Source organism: Choloepus didactylus, chromosome 3 (assembly GCF_015220235.1).
Source record: "Choloepus didactylus isolate mChoDid1 chromosome 3, mChoDid1.pri, whole genome shotgun sequence".
In the NCBI taxonomy this organism is placed as follows: Eukaryota; Metazoa; Chordata; class Mammalia; order Pilosa; family Megalonychidae; genus Choloepus; species Choloepus didactylus.
In genome coordinates, this window is record NC_051309.1 from 106,379,633 (window position 1) to 106,405,536 (window position 25,904).

Genomic DNA, 25,904 nt, shown 5'->3' on the forward strand with positions numbered 1-25,904 from the left:
ATGACTGATTGGATCTCTTTGCTTGTGATGGGTTGGTTGAGGTCTTCTATTTCTTCTCTGGTCAGTCTAGGTTGTTCATATGTTTCCAGGAAATTGTCCATTTCTTCTACATTATCCAGTTTGTTGCCATACAGTTGTTCATAATATCCTCTTATAATTTTTTTAATTTCTTCAGGATCTGCAGTTATGTCACCTTTTTCATTCATTATTTTGTTTATATGGGTCTTCTCTCTTTTTGATTTTGTCAGTCTAGCTAGGGGCTTGTCAATCTTGTTGATCTTCTCAAAGAACCAACTTTTGGTGATATTTATCCTTTCTATTGTTTTTTTCTTCTCTATGTCATTTATTTCTGCTTTAATCCTTGTTATTTCCTTTCTTCTACTTGGTTTAGGATTGGTTTGCTGTTCATTTTCTAGCTTCTTCAGTTGATCCATTAGTTCTTTGATTTTGGCTCTTTCTTCCTTTTTAATATATGCGTTTAGTGCTATAAATTTCCCCCTTAGCACTGCTTTTGCTGCATCCCATAGGTTTTGGTATGTTGTGTTCTCATTTTCATTCGTCTCTATATATTTAGCAATTTCTCTTGCTATTTCTTCTTTAACCCACTGATTGTTTAGGAGTGTGTTGTTTAACCTCCAGGTATTTGTGAATTTTCTAAGTCTCTGATGGTTATTGACTTCTAATTGTATTCCATTGTGGTCAGAGAATGTGCTTTGAATAATTTCAATCTTTTTAAATTTATTGAGGCTTGTTTTATGTCCCAGCATATGATCTATTCTGGAGAAAGTTCCGTGAGCACTAGAAAAGTATGTGTATCCTGGTGATTTGGGATGTAATGTCCTGTAGATGTCTGTTAAATCTAATTCATTTATCAGATTGTTTAGGTTTTCAATTTCCTTATTGGTCTTCTGTCTGGTTGATCTATGTATAGGAGAGAGTGATGTGTTGAAGTCTCCCACAATTATTGTGGAAACATCAATTGCTTCCTTTAGTTTTGCCAATGTTTCTCTCATGTATTTTGTGGCACCTTGATTGGGTGCATAGACATTTACGATTGTTATTTCTTCTTGCTGAATTGCCCCTTTTATTAGTATGTAGTGGCCTTCTTTGTCTCTCAAAACATCCCTGCATTTGAAGTCTATTTTATCTGAGATTAATATTGCTACACCTGCTTTCTTTTGGCTGTAGCTTGCATGAAATATTTTTTTCCATCCTTTCACTTTCAATTTCTTTGTGTCCCTGTGTCTAAGATGAGTCTCTTGTATGCAACATATTGATGGTTCATTTTTTTTGATCCATTCTGCGAATCTATATCTTTTAATTGGGGAGTTTAATCCATTTACATTCAACGTTAAAACCGTGAAGGCATTTCTTGAATCGGCCATCTTATCCTTTGGATTATGTTTGCCATATTTTTCCCTCTCTCTATTAATATCCTTTATTGTACCCATACCGAATCTCTTTAGTACTGAACCTTTCTCCAAGTCTCTCTGTCCTGTCTTTGTTTCTCTGTGTGTAGGGCTCCCTTTAGTATCTCCAGTAGGGCAGGTCTCTTGTTAGCAAATTCTCTCAGCATTTCTTTGTCTGTGAAAAATTTAAGCTCTCCCTCAAATTTGAAGGAGAGCTTTGCTGGATAAAGTATTCTTGGCTGGAAATTCCTCTCTCTCAGAATTTTAAATATATCGTGCCATTGCCTTCTCGCCTCCATGGTGGCTGCTGAGTAGTCACTACTTAGTCTTATGCTGTTTCCTTTGTATGTGGTGAATTGCTTTTCTCTTGCTGCTTTCAGAACTTGCTCCTTCTCTTCTGTGTTTGACAGTGTGATCAGTATATGTCTCGGAGTGGGTTTTTTTGGATTTATTCTATTTGGAGTTCTCTGAGCATTTATGATTTGTGTATTTATGTTGTTTAGAAGATTTGGGAAGTTTTCCCCAACAATTTCTTTGAATACTCTTCCTAGACCTTTACCCTTTTCTTCCCCTTCTGGGACACCAATGAGTCTTATATTCGGACGCTTCATATTATCTATCATATCCCTGAGGTCCATTTCGAGTTTTTCAATTTTTTTCCCCATTCTTTCTTTTATGCTTTCATTTTCCATTCTGTCATCTTCCAGGTCACTGATTCGTTGTTCAACTTCCTCTAGTCTTGTACTATGAGTGTCCAGAATCTTTTTAATTTGGTCAACAGTTTCTTTAATTTCCATAAGATCATCCATTTTTTTATTTAGTCTTGCAATGTCTTCTTTATGCTCTTCTAGGGTCTTCTTGATTTCCTTCATATCCCGTACTAGGGTCTCATTGTTCATCTTTAGTTCTTTGAGTAGCTGCTCTAGGTGTGTCTCTTCTGGTCTTTTGATTTGGGTGCTTGGGCTTGGGTTATCCATATCGTCTGGTTTTTTCATATGCTTTATAATTTTCTGTTGTTTTTGGCCTCGTGGCATTTGCTGTCCTTGATAGGGTTCTTTTAGGGTTTGTAGACCAGTTGAAGTCCTTATCTCTAATTTATCAGATCTACAGCTTCGTGGAGTACACTTTCTCTAACTAACCAGCAGGTGGCGTCCACGAGCCACCTGTTCTCCACAAGCCAGATCTCCCCTGCTTAGCCTTTTTGGTGAGTGGGGGAGTGAGTCTTGTGGGGCCCAATTGGTGTCCCAAGCTTGCGTGTGTAGTTGGTGTTGCCTGCCCTGTATGTGGGGCGTGTTTCTGGGCAGTCGGGGAGGGGGGGTGGCCCTAACAATCAAATCTCCCTGATGATCCTAGAGTTTTAAAGCTACTGCAATAGTCTAATCCTTCAGTTCAGTCCTGCCACAGTTTGTCTCTGCCACTGACCCACAAGTCTTTGGTATTGGCGTATGGCTCCTGAGACTTGCGAGTGGGCCCCTCTTCCAGGCTGTGCACCCCGGGTCCTCTGTTGAGGGATGACTGTGCTATGTCACAGGTGAGTGCCGTCCCCCCAGGGCAGTTCTGGGCTGCTGGGCTGTGTTGGGAGGCTCCCAGTCTGCTCAAATGATGGCTGAATGGGGCTCTGTTAATTCACACTGCTCCCCCTTCCCAGCTCTGGGACATTCAGCTGAGGTTGCAGGGAAGGCTAATGTCCACGCCCAGTTTTGTGGTGTGTGCCTGTTATTTGAAGCACTTCCGTCACACTGGGTTGTCTGGGGCAGCTCTGGGCTATGGGGCTGGCGATGGGCAGGAGTGTTTCCTGTCCACCAGGATGGTGGCTGTGAGCGGACACCCCCCTTTTCTTGGGAAGTTGTGTTGTTTAGTGAATTTTCTCAGCCACTGGATTATTGCCTTTTGTCTCAGAGCTCTCTTATTTCTGCTCTTGACTTGACGTGCCCAAATTTCAATTCTTTGAAGCTTTCTGTATTGAGCTTCTTAGAGTAATTGTTTTAGAAAAAGCAAAAAGGATTTAAAAAAAAAAAAAAAAAAAAAAAAAAAAACGGCCCTCCTCAGAGATCTAATGGGTTATTGAAATGCTAATAGACAAAGCAACCAGGGCCATTAAGGAAAGGTGCCCTGGGCAGAGAGATCAGCCTTGGTTCGGGATTTGCATATGCGCCTCAAGGCCTGATCTCCGCCCTTCCCCTTTCTGTGTTCACCAGAACTCCAAAAATCCTCTGCTTTTACTTTGGAGCTTCTCGTGTTGTTTTCCTTCTATGCCCGTCTCCTCTCTGCTGGGCTGGCTGCTCTCAGAGTCTCTGGTGTCTGGCCTCAGTCTATCTATGGTTGGAGTTTGAATCAGTAGAATGAGTTTCCGATGAGAGCAGCCACTGCAATTCTCCCTTCTCCTTCCTGGAGCTGACAGCCCCTCCTCCCCCGGGACTGAGCGTGGCAGGGAGGGGCGCGGGTCCCCTGGCCGCAAAAACTTACAGATTTCGCTGATCTCAGCAGTTCCACGTTTTCATGAGTGTTGTATGAAGTATGCCCAAAAACAGATTGCTCTGTGGTGTCCAGTCCACGCAGTTCCTGGCTTTTTACCTACTTTCCTGGAGGAGTAACTAAAACATACAGCTCACCAGTCTGCCATCTTGCCCCGCCTCCCCAATGTCTTCTTTATGCTCTTCTAGGGTCTTCTTGATATCCTCTGTATCCTGTACTATGGTCTCATTGTTCATCTTTAGTTCTTTGATTAGGTGCTCTAGGTGTTGTGTCTCTTCTGATATTTTGATTTGGGTGCTTGGGCTTAGGTTATCCATATCATCTGGTTTTTTCATATGCTTTATAATTTTCTGTTGTTTTTGGCCTCTTGGCATTTGCTTTACTTGATAGGGTTCTTTTAGGACTTGTAGACCAATTGAAGTCCTTATCTCTAATTTATCAGATCTCCAGCTTCGTGGAGTACACTTTCTCTAACTAACCAGCAGGTGGCGTCCACGAGCCACCTGTTCTCCACAAGCCAGTTCTCCCCTGCTTAGCCTTTGTGGTGAGTGGGGGAGTGAGTCTTGTGGTGTCCAATTGGTGTACCAAGCTTGCGTGTGTAGTTGGTGTTGCCCGCCCTGTATATGGGGCATGTTTCTGGGTGGTTAGGGAGTGGGGGTGGCTCTAAAAATCAAATCTCCCTGGTGATCCTGGAGTTTGAAAGCTGCTGCAATAGTCTAATCCTTCAGTTCAGTCCTGCCACAGTTTGTCTCTGCCACTGACCCACAGGTCCTTGGTATTGGCTTATGGCTCCTGAGACTTGCGAGTGGGTCCCTCTTCCAGGCCGTGCACCCCCTGGTCCTCTGTTGAGGGATGACTGTGCTATGTTATAGGTGAGTGCCGTCCCCCCAGGGCGGTTCTGGGCTGCTGGGCTGTGTAGGAAGGCTCCCAGTCTGCTGAAATGATGGCTGAATGGGGCTTTGTTAATTCACACTGCTCCACCTTCCCAACTCTGGGACAATCAGCTGAGGTTGCAGGGAAGGCTAATGTCCACGCCCAGTTTTGTGGTGTGTGCCTGTTATTTGAAGCACTTCCTTCACACGGGTTGTCTGGGGCAGCTCTGGGCTATGGGGCTGGCGATGGGCAGGAGTGTTTCCTGTCCACCAGAATGATGGCTGTGAGCGGACACACCCCTTTTCTTGGGAAGTTGTAGTGTTTAGTGAATTTTCTCAGCCACTGGATTGTTGCCTTTTGTCTCAGAGCTCTCTTAGTTCTGCTCTTGTCTTGACCTGCCCAAATTGCAAGTCTTTAGTATTGGGCTTCTTAGAGTAATTGTTTTAGAAAAAGAAAAAAAGATTAAAAAAAAAAAGGGGGGGCGTCCTCACAGATCTAATGGGTTATTGAACTGCTAAGAGACAAAGCAATTAGGGCCATTACAGAAAGGCCCACCGGGCAGGGAGATCAGCTTTTCTTCGGGATTTGCATATGAGCCTCATGGCCTGAGCTCTGCCCTTCCCCTTTCTATGTTCACCAGAACTCCAAAATCTTCCGCTTTTATTTTGGAGTTTTTCGTGCTGTTTTTTTCTATGCCTGTCTCCTCTCTGCTGGGCTGGTTGTTTTCAGATTCTCTGGTGTCTGGTCTCAGTCTATCTATGGTTGGAGTTTGGATCAGTAGAATGAGTTTCCGATAAGGGCTGCCACTGCAGTTCTCCCTTCTCCTTCCCAGAGCTGACAGCCCCTCCTCCCACGGGACTGAGTCTGGCAGGGAGGGGTGCGGGTCCCCTGGCCGCAAAAATTTACAGATTTCGCTGATCTCAGCAGTTCGATGTTTTCATGAGTGTTGTATGAAGTATGCCCAAAGTCAGATTGCTCTGTGGTGTCCAGTCCACGCAGTTCCTGGCTTTGTACCTACTTTCCTGGAGGAGTAACTAAAACATACAGCTCACCAGTCCGCCATCTTGCCCTGCCTCCCTTGACTGCCCATTCATTGTTTTTTAACCTAGACCAACCCTTATCTGAATATTTTTAGATGCAAAACAACTTGGTTTTTAAGATCAAGTAGTTTATTTTTGAATCTTGTGATGGTTACAGTATATGTTTCTAAAAATCAAGATAAAAATTCCATTTTGATATTAAAACCCTTTTTCTTAAAAATGGGCATACTGTGTAGTGTAGATACAGAAATTTTGGATAGTAGATTATTGTGAAATGGATTGCCATTCCCATATGTTCTTAGTTAAACTGTCAGTCCTCATAATACTTTATCAGAATTTCAAGATAATTCTGCTGCTAGAAGTTTCTCCTAATAATGCTCTAGTAGATGACAGCTATGTTCCAAAGACATAATAGGATTTTAGTATTTATACTTTTAATCAGAGACTTGTTAAGGGCACATCACTATCCTCTACTGGTTAAAATAAATGGAATACATTTGGATATTTATTACTTAGTTACCACATTGCTTTTTTAAATGACTGACTGAAAAAGTGGATAAGGACTTTGTTACGTATTCTTTTTAAAACAGATGCAGATCTTCATGACCGAACAGAATGTATTAATTAGGCTTGTATTGCTTCTTTTTAGAAACTTGACAATGAAAGAAGATTGTATGAACCAAAAAAAAAGAGATTGGAGGTTGATTTGTTCTTCAGTCTGCCTGTGCATGTTGTATAACTATTAATGGAGAAATATTAGCATTTAATCCTTAGGTTCTGATTAAACATAAAATATAATGAGGTTTAAATTTGCACATATGAAAAACTCTAAAAATTAACATACCTGTCTGCTGACATAAAAAATCCAGAAAATTTGTAAGAAGTTCCAGGGCAGAGTTTACTGTGGGAGGATCACTATGACTTTAAATTATATTAACACTATGACTATAAATTATAGTAAAAGGGTTTTAGACTTTTTAAATAAAAAGTATTTCCCTATATAATAGATTTGAGTGTGATTAAAAGGGAAAATGTTAAATTGTGTTTATGGTAACAATAACATTTTTTAAAAAAATCCATGGAACTCCACAACACAAACCATGAACCCTAAATTAAACTATGGACTGTAGTTCATAGTACAATTATAAAAATGTGTTATCAGTTGTAACAAATATTCCACACCAACGCAAGGTGATAATAATAGGGTGGATATATGGGAATCCTTTATTTTATGCATGATTGTTCTGTAAATCCACAACTTTTCTAGTAAAAGGAAAAAAAGAATAATATGAGGCAAAGGAGAAATAAGACAGAAAGTATCTGTGAATGTTTTCTCCTTTTCAGATCTGTTTTCTCAAGGTCCTTTTCAGAACTGTTCTCTCAAGGTATCTAATAATTATAATAAGTAATACCACCTAAAACTAGCTATCACTTACAGTATGCCAGGTTTTATGTACTTTATTTCACATTTCACATGAGGAAACAGGAAGATTAAATATTTTACCTATCATCACATGTATAGTAGAGGAAAAAAAAAGATGGAATTGAAACACTTATGTGCTAAGCTTTGTGTTTATCTTTATTTGTGCTAATAAAGGAATTGTGCATATAAAGGAATTTGTGCTTCACTTTATCTGTTGTTTCATGTCTCTCCTGTAGGAGATTTTATAATAGCAGTAAAAGTAGACTAGTGAGTGCAGGGGTGACAGAATATTACCTGAAAGATAGGGTAACTAAAGTGAAAATATTTAAAAGCAAGGAAACATTGAGCCACCTTATTCCTGTTCATCTAAAGCAGTAGTTCTTGAACCAGCAGCATCAAAATCACCCAGGAACTTGTTAGATGCAAATTTTTGAACCCTCTTACCCTGAACTACCAAAATGGGAACTCGGAAGTGGAACATAACCATCTGTTTTAACAAGTTTTTAAGGGGATTCTTTTAAAGGGGATCTTTTTTTTTTTAAGGGAAGTTAAGGGTTACAGAACAATCATGCATATAATAGAGGATTCCATATATCATATGTTATATCATATATTAACACCTTGCATTGGTATGGTACCTTTGTTAGAATTGATGAAAGCACATTTTTATAATTGTACTATTACATGGTTCAATTTAGGATTCACTGTGTGTTACATAGTTTGATGGATTTTTAAAAAATTTTGTTCTATTACAGTATAGACAACCTAACATTTCCTTTTAACTACATTTAAATACCTATTCAGTTCCATTAATTAGATTCACAATGTTGTGTTACCATCACCACCATCCATTATCAAAACTTTTCCATTGTCCCAAATAGAAACTCTGTACCTTGTAAGCCTCAGATGCTATTCCCTACCCCTGCCCTGCCCCTGGGAACCTTCATTCTGGATTCTGACTCTGTGTGTCTGCTTATTCTAATTATTTCATATCATACAATATTTGTCCTCTTGTGTCTGGCTTATTTCACTCAACATGATGTCTTCAAGGTTTATCCATGTTGTTGCATGTATCAGAATTTCATTCATTTTACACCTGAGTACTTTTCCATTGTTTTTATATACTACATTTTGTTTATCCGTTCATTGGTTGATGGATACTTGGGGTGTTTTCATTTTTTTGGAAGTTGTGAATAATGCTGCTGTGGACATCTGTGTGCAAGTATCTGTTTGAGTACCTGCTTTCAATTCTTTTGGATATATACCTATAAGTTTTTGGGTCACATAGTAATTCTATATAACTTTTGAGGAATCACCAAAGTGTCTTCCACAATGGCTATACCATTTTACATTCCTACCAGCAATGAATGAGTAGTCTTATTTCTCCACATCCTTTCCACTTGTAATTTGCCAATTTTTTTTATTAGTAGCCATTGTAGTGGGTGTGAAATGGTATGTTTTTGTGGTTTTTATTTGCATTTCTCTAATGTAATGGCTAATGATGTTGAGCATCTTTTCATGTGCTTATTGGCCATTTACATGTATTCTTTAGAGAGATTTCTATTCAAGTCTTTTGACATTTTTAAATTGGGTTGTCTTTTTGTTGTTGAGTTGAAGGATTAGATTCCTTTATGTATTCTGGACATTAAACCCTAATTGGAGATCTGGTTTCCAAATATTTTCTCTCGTTGTGTAGATGTTGTTTTACTTGCATGATAAAGTCCTTTGAGGCACAAAACTTTTGAATTTTGATGAGGTCCCATTTATTAATTTTTCTTTTGTTGCTTGTGCCTTGGGTATAAGTCTAAGAAACCAATGACTAACACAAGGTCCTGAAGATGCTTCCCTCCATTTTCTTGTAGCAGTTTGATGTTTCTGGGTCTTATATTTAGGTCTTTGATCCATTTTGAATTGATTTTTGTATATGGCATGTGATAAGGGTCCACCTTCATTCTTTTGCACCCATGGATATCCAGTTTTCATAGCACCATTTGTTGAAGAGACCATTATTACTCAATTGGGTGGTCTTTGCCCCTTTGTCAAAAATTAGCTGGCCATACATGTAAGGGTAGATTTTTGAGCTCTTGATTTGAATACATTGATCTGTATGTCTGTCCTTGTATCAGTACCTGTTCTAGTTTGCTAATGCTGCTGGAATGCAAAACACCAGAAATGGATTGGCTTTTATAAAAGGGGGTTTATTTGGTTACACAGTTACAGTCTTAAGGCCATAAGGTGTCCAAGGTAACACATTAGTAACCAGGTACCTTCAATGGAGGATGGCCAATAGGGTCCGGAAAACCTCTGTTAGCTGGGAAGGCACGTGGCTGGGTCTGCTCCAAAGTTCTGGTTTCAAAATGGCTTTCTCCCAGGACATTCTTCTGTAGGCTGCAGTTCCTCAAAAATGTCACTTTTAGTTGCACCTGGGTTGTTTGTCCTCTCTTAGCTTCTCCGGAGCAAGAGTCTGTTTTCAGTGGCTGTCTTCAAACTGTCTCTCATCTTCAGCTCCTGTGCTTTCTACAAAGTGTCCCTCTTGGCTGTAGCTGCTTTTCAAAACATTACTCACAGCTGCACTGAGTTCCTTCTGTTTGTCAGCCCATTTATATGGCTCCACTGATCAAGGCCAACCCTGAATGGGTGGGGTCACACCTCCATAGAAATTATCTCATCAGAGTTATCACCCACAGTTGGGTGGGGCACATTCCATGGAAACACTCAAAGGATTACAATCTAATGAACACTGATAGATCTGCCCACACAAGATTACATCAAAGATAATGGTGTTTGGGGGACATAATACATTTTAATCAGCACAGTACCATACTGTTTTGATTACTGTGGCTTTGTAATAAATTTTGAGATTGGAAAGTGTGAGTCCTCCAACTTCGTTTTCCTTTTCAAGATGGCTTTGGCTATTTGGGACCCTTTTTCCTTCCATATACATTTGTCAATTGGCTTTTTCATTTCTGTAAAGAAGATTGCTTGAGTTTTGATTGAGATCGTATTGAATCTGTAAATTGCTTTAGGTAGAATTGCCATCTTAACAATATTTAGTGTTCCATCCATGAACACTGGAATGTCCTTCCATTTATTTAGGTCTTTGATTTCTTTTAGCAATGTTTTATAGTTTTCTGTGTACAAATTCTATGAATCCTTGGTTAGATTTATTCCTAGATATTTGATTCTTTGAGTTGCTATTGTAAATCGACTTTTTTTCTTGATTTATTCTGATTGTTCCTTGTATAGAAACACTACTGATTTTGGGGTGTTGATCTTGGGCCCTCCTACGTTGCCAATTTCATTTATTAGCTGTAGGAGCTTTGTTGTGGATTTCTTTTTAAGATTTTCTGTGTATAGGATCATGTTATCTGCAAATAAGGGAAAGTTTTACTTCTTTTTTTCCAATTTGGATGCTTTTTATTTCTTTTTCTTGCCTTATTGCAATGGCAGGAACTTCCAGTGCAGTGTTGAATAACAGTGGTGACACTGTGCATCTTTATCTTGTTCCCGAACTTTGAGGGACAGCCTTTAGTCTTTCATCATTTAAGGAGGATGTTAGCTGTAATAGATGCTGTTTATTATGTTGAGGAAGTTTTCTTCTATTCCTAGTATTTTAAATGTTTTTATCAAGAAGAGGTGCTGGATTTTGTCAAGTACCTTTCCTCCATTAATTGAGATGATCTTTTGGACTCTCCCCCCCCCCACTCTGTTAATGTGGTGTATTACATTACTTGATTTTTTTCCTATGTTGAACCAACCTTTCACACCTGGGATAAAGTCCACTTGATCGTGGTATATAATTCTTTTGATGTATTGTTGTATTTGTTTTGCTAGTATATCGTTGAGGATTTTTGCATTTATTTCATAAGGGATATTAGATTGCAGTTTTCTTGTGGTATCTTTATCTGGCTTTGGTGTGACAGTGATGTCCTTATGGAATGAATTAGGTAATGTTCCCTCCTCTTTATTTTTTGGAAGATATTTAGTAGGATTGGTGTTAATTGTTCTTGGAATGTTTGGCAAAATTCCTCTGTGAAGTCATCTATCCAGTCTTGAGCTTTTTGTTGTTGGAAAATTTTTAACTACTCATTAAATCTCTACTAGTTTTTGATTTGTTGAGATTTTTTTCTTCTAGAGTCAGTGTAGGTAGTTTCTTTGTTTTCGTAGGAATTTGGTCATCTCATCTATGTTCTCTAATTTATTGGCATACGGTTCTTCATTTCAGTGATGTCGGTAGTAATGTCCCTTTTTCATCTCTGATTTTCATTATTTGTGTCCCCTTCCTTTTTTTCTTCATCAGTCTGGCCAGAGGTTTACCAATTTTATTGATCTGTTCACAGAACCAACTTTTGGTTTTGTGGATTCCCTGTATCGTGTTTTTATTCTCTTGTTACATTTTTCTCCACTGTAATCTTTGTTATTTCTTTCCTTCTGCTTGCTTTAGTTTTGGTTTGCTTTTCTTTTTCTAGGTCTCCCAGTATTGACGTAAGGTCTCTTAATTGAAATCTTTCTTCTTTTCAAATGTAAGCATTTAGAGCTATACATTTCCCTCTTATCACTGACCTCTGCAGCAATCCATAAGTTTTGGTATGTTGTATTTTCATTTTTATATGCCTCAAGTTATTTCCTAGTTTCCCCTGTGATTTCCTCTTTAACCCATTGGTTGTTGAAGAGTATGTTGTTTAATTTCCACATATTTGTATATTTTCCATTTCTCCTTCTGTCTTGTATTTCCTTATTGGTCTATTGTCTAGATGTTCTGTCCATTATTGAAAGTGGTGTATTAAAGTCTCCTACTATTAGTGTAGAACCATCAATTTGTCCTTTCAAGTCGGTCAGTATTTGCTTCATATGTTTTAGGGCTCTCCAGTTAGGTGCATATATATTTATAATTGTTACATCTTGTTGAATTGACCACTTCATCAGTATATAATGACCATCTTTATACCTTTTTGTCTCTTGTATTTGACTTGAAGTCTATTTAATCTGATATTAGTATAGCTACCCCATCTTTCTTTTTTGGGTACTAGTTGCAAGGTGTATTTCCATATATTCTTTCAACCTACCTATGTTTTTGAATTTGAGGTGAGTCTCTTGTAGACAGCATATAGTTGGGTCATGCTTTTCTATCCATTCTAGCCAATCTTTTCTTTTTGGCTGGAGGGTTCAGTCCATTTACATTTAAAGTCACTACTGATATTGCAGGACTTTCTTCTGTCCTTTTACTATTTTTGTTTTGTTTTGTTTTGTCCCTTTCTACATTTCTATCATTATTATTACTATTTTTTTAATTTAATACATTTTATTTTGAAATAAATTCAATCTGACAGGAACAGTTGCAAAAACAGTACAAACCCCATACACAGAACTCCATCATACCCTGACCCCCCTCCCCCAATAACCCAATCCACCACCTTTAACATCCTGTCATACCAGCGTTTCTTTCTTTCCCTCCCTCCCTCCCTATCTATCATCAATCATCTATTGCTCTGTCCTCTGAACATATGAAAGTAAGCTGCACATATCTTTGAACAAACAGTATAATTCGCATATACCTTTCCGATGGACAAGATCATTCTTTTATGCAATCTCATTAAGTGCAGCTAAGAAGTTCAAGAAATTCAACATTGATATAAAGCTTACATTCTATATTTCCTTTTTTTTTTTTTTCTTGTGTCCCTTCAGTGTCCTTTTGAGCCTCTTCTCCTCCTCCTCAGATCCCATCCAGGATCATCCTTGGCATTTAATTGTCATCTATTTAGACTGTCTTTTCTTTTTTTTTTTCCAATTGTGGAAACATATATACAGCCTAACTCTTCCCATTCCACCCCCTCCCTACCATTCCATTAGTGGGATTAATCACATTTAGAATGTTGCAATGCTGTCACCTTCCCACAATCCATTTCTAGAAGTTTCCCTTCACCCCAAACAAAAACCCTACTCTCAATATTCTCTGATACTTTCATTGTGTTTACCATGGGGCTTAAATTTAACATCTTAAATCTATAACAATCTTGTTTTTCTTTGATACCAACTTAACTTCAATATGACATATAAACTGTGTTCCTATACTCCTCCATTCCCCCACCTTTATGTAGTTCTTGTCAAAAATTACATATTTTACATTGAGTCTAAAACCACTGATTTATCATTACAGCTTATGTATTTTGGATCCTGTAGGAAGTAAATGGTAGAGTTATATGTCAAAAATACAGTAGTATTGGTATTTATATTTACCATGTGATCTTTACTGGAAATCTTTATTTCTTTATGTAGTTTCAGTCAATTGTTCAGTGTCCCTTCCTTTCAGCCTGCTCAACTCCCTTTAGCATTTCTTATAGGACTGATTACTGGTGATGAAATCCCTCAGCTTTTCATTATCTGTGAATGTTTTCATCTCCCACTCATTTTTATCCTCCAGGTGTTTGTGAATTCTTCAGGTCTCTGATGGTTATTGACTTCTATTTGTATTCCATTGTGGTCAGAGAATGTGCTTTGAAGAAATTCATTTTTTTTTATTTTATTTTATTGAGGCTTGTTTTTATGTCCCAGCATATGGTCCATTCTGGAGAAAGATCCATGATCACTAGAGAAGAATGTGTGTTCCAGTGACCTGGGATGTAGTATTCTATATATGTCTCTTAAAATTCTCTTTATCTCTCTCTCCTTTCTTTGTTTCTCTGTTGGTAGGGCTTTCTTTAGTATCTGAAGTAGGGCAGGTCTTTTATTAGCAAAATCTCTCAGCATTTGTTTGTCTGTGAAAAATTTTAGCTCTCCTTCAAATTTGAAGGAGAGTTTTGCTGGATAAAGTATTCTTGGTTGGAAATTTTTCTCTCTCAGAATTTTAAATATGTCATGCCACTGCCTTCTTGCCTCCATGGTGGCCGCTGAGTAGTCACTACTTAGTCTTATGTTGTTTTCCTTGTATGTGGTGAATTGCTTTTCTCTTGCTGCTTTCAGAACTTGCTCCTTCTTTTCAGCATTTGACAGTCTGATCAGAATATTTCTTGGAGTGGGTTTGTTTGGATTTATTCTATTTGGCATTTGCTGGGCATTTATGCTTTATGTATTTATATTGTGTAGAAGGTTTGGGAAGTTTTCCCCAACAATTTCTTTGAATACTCTTTCTAGACCTTTACCCTTTCCTTCCTCTTTTGGGACACCAATGAGTCTTAAATTTGGACATTTTATTTTATCTATCATATCCCTGAGATCCGTTTCGATTTTTTTTGATTTGTTTCCCCATTCTTTCTTTTGTTCTTTCATTTTCTGTTCTCTGGTTCTCAAGGAGGCTGAGTTGTTGTTCAGCTTCCTCTAATCTTGTATTATGAGTATCCAGAGTCTTTTTAATTTGGCTACCAGTTTCTTTTATTTCCATAAGTTCGTCTATTTTTTTATTTACTCTTGCAATATTTTCTTTATTCTCTTCTAGGGTCTTCTTTATGTCTTTTATAACCTGTGCCATGCTCTTCTTCATGTCCTTTATATCCTGTGCCATGCTCTCATTGCCTGTCTGTAGTTCTTTGATTAATTGCGCCAAGTACTGTGTGTCTTCTCATCTTTTGATTTAGGTGTTTGGGTTCTCCATATCATCTGGTTTTATCATATCCTTGAAGATTTTCTGTTGTTTTTGGCCTCTTGGCATTTGCTTTACTTGATCTTTAATTTGTCAGAATTGCAGCTTGATGGCATACACTTTCTCTAACTAACCAGCAGATGGTGTCCGAGAGTCACCTATTCCTCTCAAGTCAGTTCTCCCCAACTTTGTCTTTGTGGTCTGTGGGGATCTGATTCTTGTGGGGTCCAATTGGTGCACTTAATTTGAGTGTGTTGTCGGTACTGTCTGCCCTCAATGAGGGGCGTGTGTCTGAGCAGTTAGGGAGGAAGGGCAGCTTTAATAATCAGACCTCCCAGGTGTTCCCAGAGATTTAAGGCTGTTCTCTGCTGCTGACCCAAAAGTCCTTGGTATTGGTGTAGGTTCCCTGGGATTTCCGAGTGGTTCCCCCTTCCCTGCTGTGCTCTTCCAGGACCTCTGCTGAGGGAGGGAGGGCCGTGCCATGTTACAAGTGCTCGCCAGCCTCCAGGAAAGCCCTGGGACACCGGGCCTTGCAGGGGCACTCCCAGCTTGCTTCATAGATGGTTGAATGGGACACGTTAACCTCTCCCTTTCCGCACAGCTCCACCCTCCCAGCTCCGGGACAATCAGCTGTGGGTGTATTAAAGGCCACTGTCCACGGCCTATATTGTGGTGTGTGTGCAGTGCTGTGGGAAAGACTCCCTCTCACACTGGGTTTCTTGGTGCGGCTCTGTGCTGTGGGTTCAGCCCCAGGCAGTAGTGCCCCCGGCCGCCGGGGAGATGGCTGCAAGTCATGCGGTTTTTTCTCCTTTTGGCTCCCCTTTGCTCCCCTGGGCCTAAGACAATCAGCAGTGGGTGTGGGAAGGGGTATCCTCCATGTCAGACACTGAGGCGTTAGCCCAGCCTGCTCCCGTCATATCTGCTGCTGCTCCCGGGCTTTTTTATTTTTTTATTTATTAATTTTTTTTTTTTTTTTAAGAACTAGTCCATCTCCAAACACCAACCCACTGTTTCCCCACACCGCAGCATTGCCGAGGGACTTTCAGCCGACTCACTCACTCGTTTCAGAATGCAGCTCCTAGTTTCACCAAATGCATGGCCCCTGTAGATTTACCAGACCTTGTCTGGCTGTTGCTACTCTGGAAGTGGTGTTCTGGGTCACTTTCTGGTTTTTATCTAGTATTTTTCACGGCGGTGTTTTTTTGCCCTGTCTCACCTAGCTGCCGTCTTAGGTTCTCTCCTTTTACTGTTTTATTTTGTCTTTTTGTCCCTCAATTCTTCTATAAATGCCTACTTTCATATTTATTTGATTTTTTTGTATTGTAACTTGCTGAATCCCCTCTCATATCTCTCGACATATTTTTCATATATATATTTTTTTCCTTGTGGTTACCATGATGTCAACATTTAACATCCTAAATATGTAACAGTTATATTTAATTTGGTACCAATTTGACTTCAATAGCATACGCACACAGTGTTTCTGTACCCTTCCCCACCTTTTTTTGTACTTGTTACAAGTTGTGCCTTGGTACTTTGTATGTCACAGATCCTAGATTTATCATTACTTTTATGCATTTGCATTTTAGCACTTTTAGGAAGTAACAAATACATTTATATACTAAAGAATTGTAATACAATAGTACTTGCATTTATAATTACTAGTATGGTTACCTTTGCCAGATATCTATATTTCTTTAAGATGCTTTGAACCACTATCTAGTGTCCTTTCCTTTCAATCTGAAGAACTTCCTTTACCACTTCTTATAGGGCAGGTCTAGTGGTAAGGAGCTCCCTCAGCTTTTATCTGGGAATGGCTTAATCTCTCCCTTATTTTTGAAAGCAAGTCTCCTCAGAAATAAATTTCTTGGTTGGCAGTTGTTTTCTTTCAGCATGTTAAGTATTTCAACCACTGCCTTCTTACCTCCATGGTTACTGGTAAGAAATTGGTACTTAATCTAATTGGAACTCCCTTGTACCTAACTTGTTGCTTTTCTCTTGTGGCTTTTAGAACTTTCCTCTTTTCGTCTGCATTCAGCAGTTTGATCAGTATGTGATGGAGCGTATTATTTTCAATTTATCCTGTTTGTGTTCTTTGGGCTTCTTGAATGTGCATAATCATGTCTTTTGCTACGTTTAGAAGGTGTCTTTTTTTTGCATATTCCTTCTGCCCCTTTATCTCTTTCTTCTCCTCTGTGACTCCCATGATACATATATTGGTATGCCTTATGGTTTCCAGAAGTCTCTTACACTATTTTCACTTTTTATAATTCTTCTCTCTGCTCCTCAGTCTGACTCATTTCAATTGTCTTGTCTTCAAGTTCTCGGATTCTTTCTTCTGCTGGCTCCAATCTGCTGTTGAAACCCTCCAGGGAATTTATCATTTCAGTTATTATGGTCTTCAATTGCAGTAGTTCTCTTTAAAAAAAAGTCTGTTTATTGAGATTCTCGTATTCAGTCATTTTTTCCTGATATCTTTTCATTCTTTTTCTGTATTTTTTTTATCTCCTTGAGGAGATGGCTGAGGGAGGGGCCAGGAAGGATGCCAGGAGCTTCTTCCATGGCTCCCAAAACTCTGCTTTCTTGATCTGCCCAGCAAATACAGCCCTCCAGCTGTCCTCCACTGCTCTGAGGAAGCATACTGTCTTTCAGTTTTCCCCCTTGGCCCTGTCCTGGGTGTGTTGGATCAGTGGCTGCCCTCAGAGCCGGGCCTCCAGCAATCCAAAGTGGGTAATCAAAAGCCGTGGTCAGCATTCAGCCCATGTCCACCCCAGATCTTGTGGAAGTGGATTTTTATGTCCCTTTCTGGCACCGGTAAACTGCCGCCTGGGGCTGGACCCCCGTGTTCCTTGACTGTGAGTGTGAGGTCTGGGTGTCAGTAACTGCCAGCAAAGAGAGCAGTTTGCTGAAACGGACCATAATTTATCAGCTTCTTCCCCCCACTCTTCCTTGTATGCTGTACGGTGTTCTACTGTATTCTGGAGTTTTGAAATAGTTGATTTAGACAGTTCCTGCTTGTTTAATAGTTGTTCTGGTGAAGCGACTGGTTTCTGGACCTTTCTACACGTTCATCTTCCCATGTTCCTGGACCTTTCTACACGTTCATCTTCCCATGTTCCTCTCTAGGTGATTCTGGTGCCTATAAAAGTTTGAGAACCATGTATCAGTCTAAAGTGGTAAGGAATCAGTAATTTGAATCGGAATTGTGTAGGTTACAAATTTTTTCTTTCTCTACTGTGTCACATTGCAATAATGTTTATCATACTCTTCCACCTATATGCGTTTAACAACAAAAGAGTGAAAGTGCTCTCACAGGGTGGTCTGGGGAGGGAGGGCGACCACCTTCAGAAGCAGGAAGGTCTCCTGTTTTGTCTTTTAAATTTAGTTTTCCCTTCTCCACAACGAGTACATGTTTATTTTAGTATAAAATGTATGTATGCCCTAAAAATACACCATGTTTGTTAGGTATTTTGAAGTATTCTTTGGCACTTCTGTGTGGGACGGTTAACCTCATTCATTTTGTAAGCATGCTATGGACCTGCAGTACCTAATTATTTTTATTCATATTATCTTTACAAATGAGAAATACAGGTAAAGTCTGTATGAAAAATAATATAGTTCAACAACCCACTTTTTCTTTTATATTCATGCCTCACAGTTTTCCTTGTTCTCCTAAAGAAAATTACAAAAGGCCAAGAATTATAAGGAGGTTATTAGAGAAAATTCAGACTCTGAAAATAGCCTCTTATTTAGGATAATGAACATTAAGGTAGACTCTAGCCTCTGTTTTTATTTGGCCTGTAAATTTTGGATTAAAAGAGTGTCAAAATAGATTTTTCTTCAGAGAGCTGAAAATGGGAAAAATGCATGTATCTGCTTTTCAAAAAAATTGGTAATTAGATAAGCAGAAAGGGGGGTTTATAAATTCCAGTGTATATAAAAATAATTTTATTTTATGGTTTTAATCACAGCCTGTACTTTGAAAAAAAACACAAGAGTGGGGTAGATTAGTGTGCTGGATTTAGAAAGAAATGGAAATATTCGGTCAACAAGCATTTAAGTGAATGTTTTGTTACATTCAGAGGGAAAAATATTGCCATTAGGAAGAAAACAAGTTATTATTATTAAATTTGGATTGATACTGACATAGAGCAGAGCCTATTCCTCAAAATCTCTGTATTGCATTTCTACACTGACATCTACACATGGAAAACACAAAAAGAATTTTGTTGTATATAGTCATACACTCACATACAAATATTTGATGGTTTCTGCCTCTATGGCTAGTGGTTTCTGCTAATTTCTATTCACTGTCTTTTTGTATCTCATTTTTAGCCTCTCCCACATCCCTCACCCCCAATAAGCTTTTTATTTCTCTTCCTGGGGTTCAGATTCCCAAGAGAGAGGATCTGATGTTTTTAGTTCATCACTACTGCCCTGCTTAGTAGATCTTTCAAATTAGACTACCTGATAGGTTGTTGGCCAGTCTGTATAGTCTAAACTTGGATCAGAGTCCTCTCCGCTCTGACCAGATGGGAGGGAGACTCATGTAGTGTGAAGGTAGGGAGGTATGTAGAAGTAACTCCTTTGAACAGGGATTGTCATTGCAGCCATTCTGAAGCCTCTCCAATATAATCTATATAGTATTTTAAACATTTCTGATGAATTCCTGGTATGCTTTTGTCACATATATCCATCCTGAAGCATGATAATGTCATGCCTTTAAAATTAGCTAAAGAAGGGCTGCCACTTCTCAGTTGAACAGTAAATTTAATTAAAAAACAAAAGGTTTTAGAAGGACTTTCTCTAGGACTGGCAGTATTGCCTTTACATTGACCAACAGCTGAGGAATATACTTTGTTTTGTCTTTATATGCTTTTGAATAAAGAATGGTTCAGAACAGCTTTATTTGATTCCATAATTTTCCTATAATTATTTACCCTTCATTATTTCAAGAATACCTGAAGCTGTTGGTTGTAGAGTCAAAATTTTGAAAGATATATTGGTATTATATAGACAATTAGAGCATAAGGACAAAGAAAAATAATAATTGATCAATGTTGCCATCATATGAAAAATAGCAACAACAAAACAAATTTTAAAAACAATAAGATTAAACAAGTTTCATTTATGAAATAGAGTACAAATCAGAATCTCTTCCTAGATTTCTTGTTTTAGTAGTCACTGAACTGATCCCACTGCTGAAAGCAAAACATAGGGAGAAGTAAAAAGGATAATGAACATCCCTGAGTTTGGTTAATTTGAGTTGGTTGCATGTTCATTTTACATTTGAAATTTATAAAAGATTCTTAAGTAACCATTAATTTAAGAGGAAGAGAAGTAGATTTATGTGTTCTCTCCTATGGATGGCTGTTGAATTCATGGAAATATATAGCATAATTCATTTTCCCAGAAAGTGATGGGAAGTCTCATACTCTGACTTAATATACCAGAAAAGGTAACACTAAAGGTTAGCCTTAGATGTAGGGAGTACTCTCGATCTTGGAAGTTTAAATTAAGGAGGGTTTTTACTGATACTGTGATAGTATGAAAGAGACATGTTAGGAATGATCCGTTAAGTAGAGAGGAAAAGATTTGTGATTTACAGCTGTCTTAGATGGTACGAAAAAAGTTGAAACAGCTCACATAACAGCCCGATATGGTGAGCTTTAGGAAGTTAGAAGTAAGGAGAAAGTGAGGGAGGATTGCTTATGATAGTGCATGTGGAAAAATTAGAGTGGACTCACTCGAAAGTGAGAGTGAAATATAGTGATTTTTTAGAAGGTCTTTTATACGTTGAGGAATTAGATCTTTGTTGCGTAACTTTATTGACCAGAGCATCCTTACGGTAAGTTATGAGGGCCAAAATAATGATTCTAATTTTGTTTATTGAAGAACTTTCATGAATTAGATATCATTATCCTTATAGTTTTTTAGTGGGTCCATCATGATACACTGTAAAAAAGTTTATTTCTAATCATGAGTGTGGTGGTATCAATAAATAGAGAATGGTGTGCTGTAAAACTAAGGAAAAAAATGAGTTTAATGTATAAGGAAGTTTAACATTTGTTGTTTGTCTAGACCTAAGAATACATGGGTGCAATTAACAGTTAACAGTGAGCTATCATAAAATGGATTTTAATAACAGATAGGAATTAAGATAAGGAGTAGATTATTCCAATAAGTCTTACCAGTTGAAAAGGACCTACTTTTAAAAATGATTCAGGGGAACCTTTTTTACAAATTTGTATTTTGGCATTTTGGAGAACATACAATAAAAGGAATTGGGGAATTTGGCTTAGCATATAACCATAGTACTTTATCAGACTCATAGAAAAAATAGTGCCAGATTTCTGTCATCACACATTTCAAAGCACATCCAGTTATAAGAAGAAAGTGATAAATTAGGTATAATGAAAGTTAATTAAATATCCTTTTGACGTATGGTAGAGACTGTCCAAAGAAAAATATCGTGCACTCATTTTTGTGTACTTATTTTATGAAGTGTCTAGTAGGTTGTAATGGTACGTTTTGAACACTTCAGTAGTAAGACACATGAAGCATTTTGATATTAGGTATTTTATTAAGGGAAATGATTTATATGAGTTATGAGTCTTTACACTTTTAATTAAAAATATCTCATTTTCAGAATTTATGCGAATTCCATGTGTTGATGCTGGATTGATTTCACCACTGGTGCAGCTGCTAAATAGCAAAGACCAGGAAGTGCTGCTTCAAACAGGCAGAGCTCTAGGAAACATATGTTATGATAGCCGTAAGTATTGGAATATCAATAAATACACGTAGGCATTTTTGTTTAAGAATTATGATTTTCTTATTAATTTCACTTTTGGTATTAGTACTGACTTTTCCAGATTGACTAAGATACTAACATGGGCCAGTATGATTTAGCTCTACTTATTAAACAGAACTAATGGAAATTTGGGCCATTTTATTGTTAACTAAAGAATTATAGGAAATGAATTCTTTTCCTCTGTTAACAAAAATGGTATTTTCAGAGGAAAATAAGTTAATATCTAAGGAATTGGGGCTTTTAAATTTAGGAAATATTTCTTTTCAATGAGGTTTTATTGAAGTACTTCCTCTGAATGAGAATACTTAGAAACAGTTTTTTAAGGTTTCTAAGTCTGTCCAAATACATTTTTAATTACTTGCAATTCTCTAAAACCACTCATGAAAAAGTGTTATCTTCTTCAAAGCTAGATTGACCCACTGCATTTACATTGACTCCATTTCTATTTGTCATTTCTATCATTGTCATCCTCACCACCTTCTATAATATGCTATTCTAATAGGCAAAGAGAAGGCAAGAACTCTTGTAAGGGTATATTGCAAATATGTTACATTTTCTGCTACTCTTTCCTACATATATGTAAGCAAAATACAAAAAAAAATCTGTTTAATTAGGCATATGCTGATTTTCCTTAGATTTCTATTTCTGAATCCAAACACATTTTATCATTCATCTTTAAAGCATAGAAATTGCAGTTCTATTTATATAACCAAGATAATTTCTAATGCTTACTTTCCCCACTTTTGAAGATAAATTTTGTTGTAAACACAAAAGACATGGCCCTTTTATAATAGGTATGATTCAAAAAGTGATGTATGCATTTAATCTAGGTAGAAAATGAGGTCATTAACATATGCATTTAAAAAGTAAGAAGGAAGTAGAGAAAAAAGATTGAAACTACATTGATCAGTTATAACTTGTCAGTAGCAGTAGTGGTGAGGGTAGCCTCGTTTGTTTCTCCTTTGCTTATTCCTTTCCTGAAAGATTATGTTATGTCTGAGGACATCCCCAATACTGCTTAGATATTTAGCTATCTTCTTCATACCAGTTCTTTTTATCCTAGGGCATTAGCTGTATTTGACAATACTCTAGTGCCTTATTTTTTTTCTTATTTAGGATTTGAATTAAGCACCATAGCTTATGATCTTAGCTTTCAAGAATGAACTGTTTAATGTATATTTTATATGGCTTTAACATTATATATTAAAAAGACTTCTACAGAGTAATAGTCAAAAGATTGATAGTATGTGCATAGTGAGTATTGATCATTACTGTTTTCATTATCTTTCTTCTGTATTTATTATTAGAATTTAAAGCTATTGAAAGTATTCTTTACACCTTGGTCAGTTTAGTTATTCTTGAATTTTGCATTGTTTGGACATAGGAAATATTATCTGCTTCGAGTGCTTTTGTCCTGGAGTTTCACTTGCTTTTGGCAAAAAAAAAAGAAATACTCACAGTGATCTTTTGTCTCATATTACTAAGATTTTATGGGCACAAAGTAATTTAATTTCCTATATATTTTAAAGATGCCTTGAAGTTAGGGTGATAAGTGACTAGTTAATAAGATTATCATTTTTTATTAAACTGAAGTCCATTATTACTGTTTTTGTAACTATTCATGCTCTCCTTATAAAGTGCTGTGGATATGCATTAGCATATGAAATTAAGGTGATTTGTTTTGTTTGGTTCATTTACAAATATTTATAATTACTTCATCATCATTCAGTTCAATGAAAATTATAGTTAAGTGAAAAATTAAGCATAATGAACACAGACCATCTTTTATACTTTTAAACCTTATTTAAGAAAAATGAAGTTAGTCTTAAAAATGAAAAAGTGACTTATTACTGTAAATCATGTGGTGAAATGTGTTCCTTGTACCATGCTGTCTTATGCATGTAATTTCCATAAGACTGCATGCTTTCTTAACCCTTTTATTTGAAATTAAAGTTTTGTGAACTTCTTAGTGATTTCTCAAGGATGATTGTTTATAGGAAAACTATAGTGCCTGCATTTGAATTATAAAAATGATGTAAATGTCATTAAATGTGGTGCTATGTGGTTGATTTGTGAATTTACTTGAAAGGCATTTTTCAGTATATTTTGTGACAGTTGAGAATGTTAAAGAACCCAGAAATTAAATTTCTCTTTTTAAAAAGTATTTAATGGCTTCAATTTTAATTAATTTATTATCCTTCCCTCTCAAGAATGTACTGTTTCATTCTCAAGAGGAGAATTGAAAGCTATACACGGCAGCCTTATAAAAACAAAGAATGTTTTCTTCTGAATAAAGTGTGTTAAAATTCGCAGGTTTGTGTTTTATCAAACTTACCAGTGGACTAATCAGTTCACTTATAGTTTATAATTATACTCCAAATGACTGATTTTTTAGCATGGGTTTTTTCAGGTCATACTAGGTTTACCATAGATAGTGAAGCTGATGTGTATAGAAAGTACTATAGAATTCACTGTTGAGATAAAATTTGAGAAATTCATGCATATTTTTATAGATTTCTATTTCTACACCTAAACAGTAAAGTATTTGCTAACATATTTCAGTTAACATAGTGTATTTAAAAGGAGAAACACTCCAACTATAGAAAGAATTACACTCACCATAAAATCCATTGAAATATTTGAAGAAAATAGGTCCGATTTCAGTTTTACCAGGTTCGACAGTGCCCATTTTAGGAACTCTTCCTAGTGGAAGAAAACTGTCTTATATAATGCTAACATCAGCCAACAGACTGATATAAATACTAAATGGGACAGAGTAAGGCTTTGTTGCTGATGAACTTTTTGAGTCCCAGTCTGTCTCTTGCGTAGAGATGAAAGAATCACTGACTGGGGACATTTTTCATTTAAAATATCTATTCTTTATTTTCTCCCCTAGAGTTCCAAGGGATTTCAGTTATGGATTTCTCTTCCCATGTATCCAAACAGACTTCTCATATAAGCAACATTTTAAAACTCTTCTGCCCCTTAAAACTTTGCCAAATAACAACTTTCTGCGAAGTTTGAGAACTTTCAAATCAAATACAAAAGAAAGTTGTATTTCAGTTTTAAAAGGAGTCAGTAAAACTGCGTGTGCTGGGATATGCTAGGCAGTGTGGTTTTAAATAAAGAGAAGTAGTATTACATTTCAGAAATGTGAAACCTGCCTAATATAACTATACATCGTTCTCAAAGATGATGTGGGAAAAAAATGAGTTTTTTTCCCCTTTCCTTATATGGTTATCTTTATAGTATTCCCTTCTTTCAGTGATTAGTTTTGTTTATACAAATGTACACATTTTAAATTGCTGCTATATTTGAATGACTTTGTATTTTTTAATAGCTTTTTTTTTTAATAGCTTTTTTTTTTTTAATAGCTTCTAATTCCTAAGGATAAAATGTGATGGGAGACTGAATTTTCTCTGTAGGTGTTATTGCTTGAAGTTGGGAAATAATTGATATTTGATACACTGATTAAAAGATACTTAGTAGAGGCTAGAAGGAAATAATTACATGAAATTAAGTTTTTGTGTTTTTTTATATTAAGAGGAAGAGAAATAAATCAAATTAATACATGGTAAAATTAAACAAATGTGCTTCTTTACAGAAATAAAATTAGTGTTATTATATAATTAGTCCTGTTACTGGAAAGAAAAATCCATACTTAAGAAGCTTAACCAGTAAGCTGTGTTTTTCAGTAATTTCATGCTATCTTACATGATAAACAAAAGAAAATTCTTGCTCACTGTTAAGTAAATAAATATTCAAAATAAGGCAATAATCAGGGCTGCCAAAACCAGTTTTTATGACATGAAATAAATATTGTTGTTCTCCTTGACTTCAAGTGTAAATGTAAAGGATGCCCAAATATATCCATTGATCTCTTTGTATATTAGTGATTCTCACTATAAACTATTTTTTTAATAAAAGATGAAGAAAGAATTCATAGGTCTGACTACAAAATGTTAAAAACTAATTAGCAATAATTCTACAATATTTTGTAATTTAAAGTTGTTAGTTAAGTATATTAATATAATATAGATAAGCTATAAAATTGTATAAATGATCAGTGTATTTTCAGTGGTTTTATTCAGCAGGCAACTGTTTATTCTGTACTTAAAATAAATGTTAATTTCAGTGCTCTCAATTAGCTTATTTGTTATTAAAAGGTTTTGCAGATCTATACATTTATCCTACTTGTTTTCAGTATTCAGTTTTATAATAAAATAGAATTATCAGCCAATAAGTGGCATAAAAATAAGATTCCTAAATTTTCATCCATTAATCTTTTGTATTT

At 36.7% G+C, this 25,904-nt stretch overlaps 1 protein-coding gene across 1 annotated transcript in view; it reads left to right on the plus strand.

The window, feature by feature from the left end:
- Nucleotides 1-25,904, plus strand: part of RAP1GDS1 (Rap1 GTPase-GDP dissociation stimulator 1) — a 205,973-nt gene that overhangs the window by 68,751 nt on the left and 111,318 nt on the right. Inside the window, exon 4 of the mRNA XM_037831460.1 lies at nucleotides 21,446-21,571. Within this exon, the coding sequence (XP_037687388.1) occupies nucleotides 21,446-21,571 (126 nt within the window). The remainder of the gene's footprint in view (nucleotides 1-21,445; nucleotides 21,572-25,904) is intronic.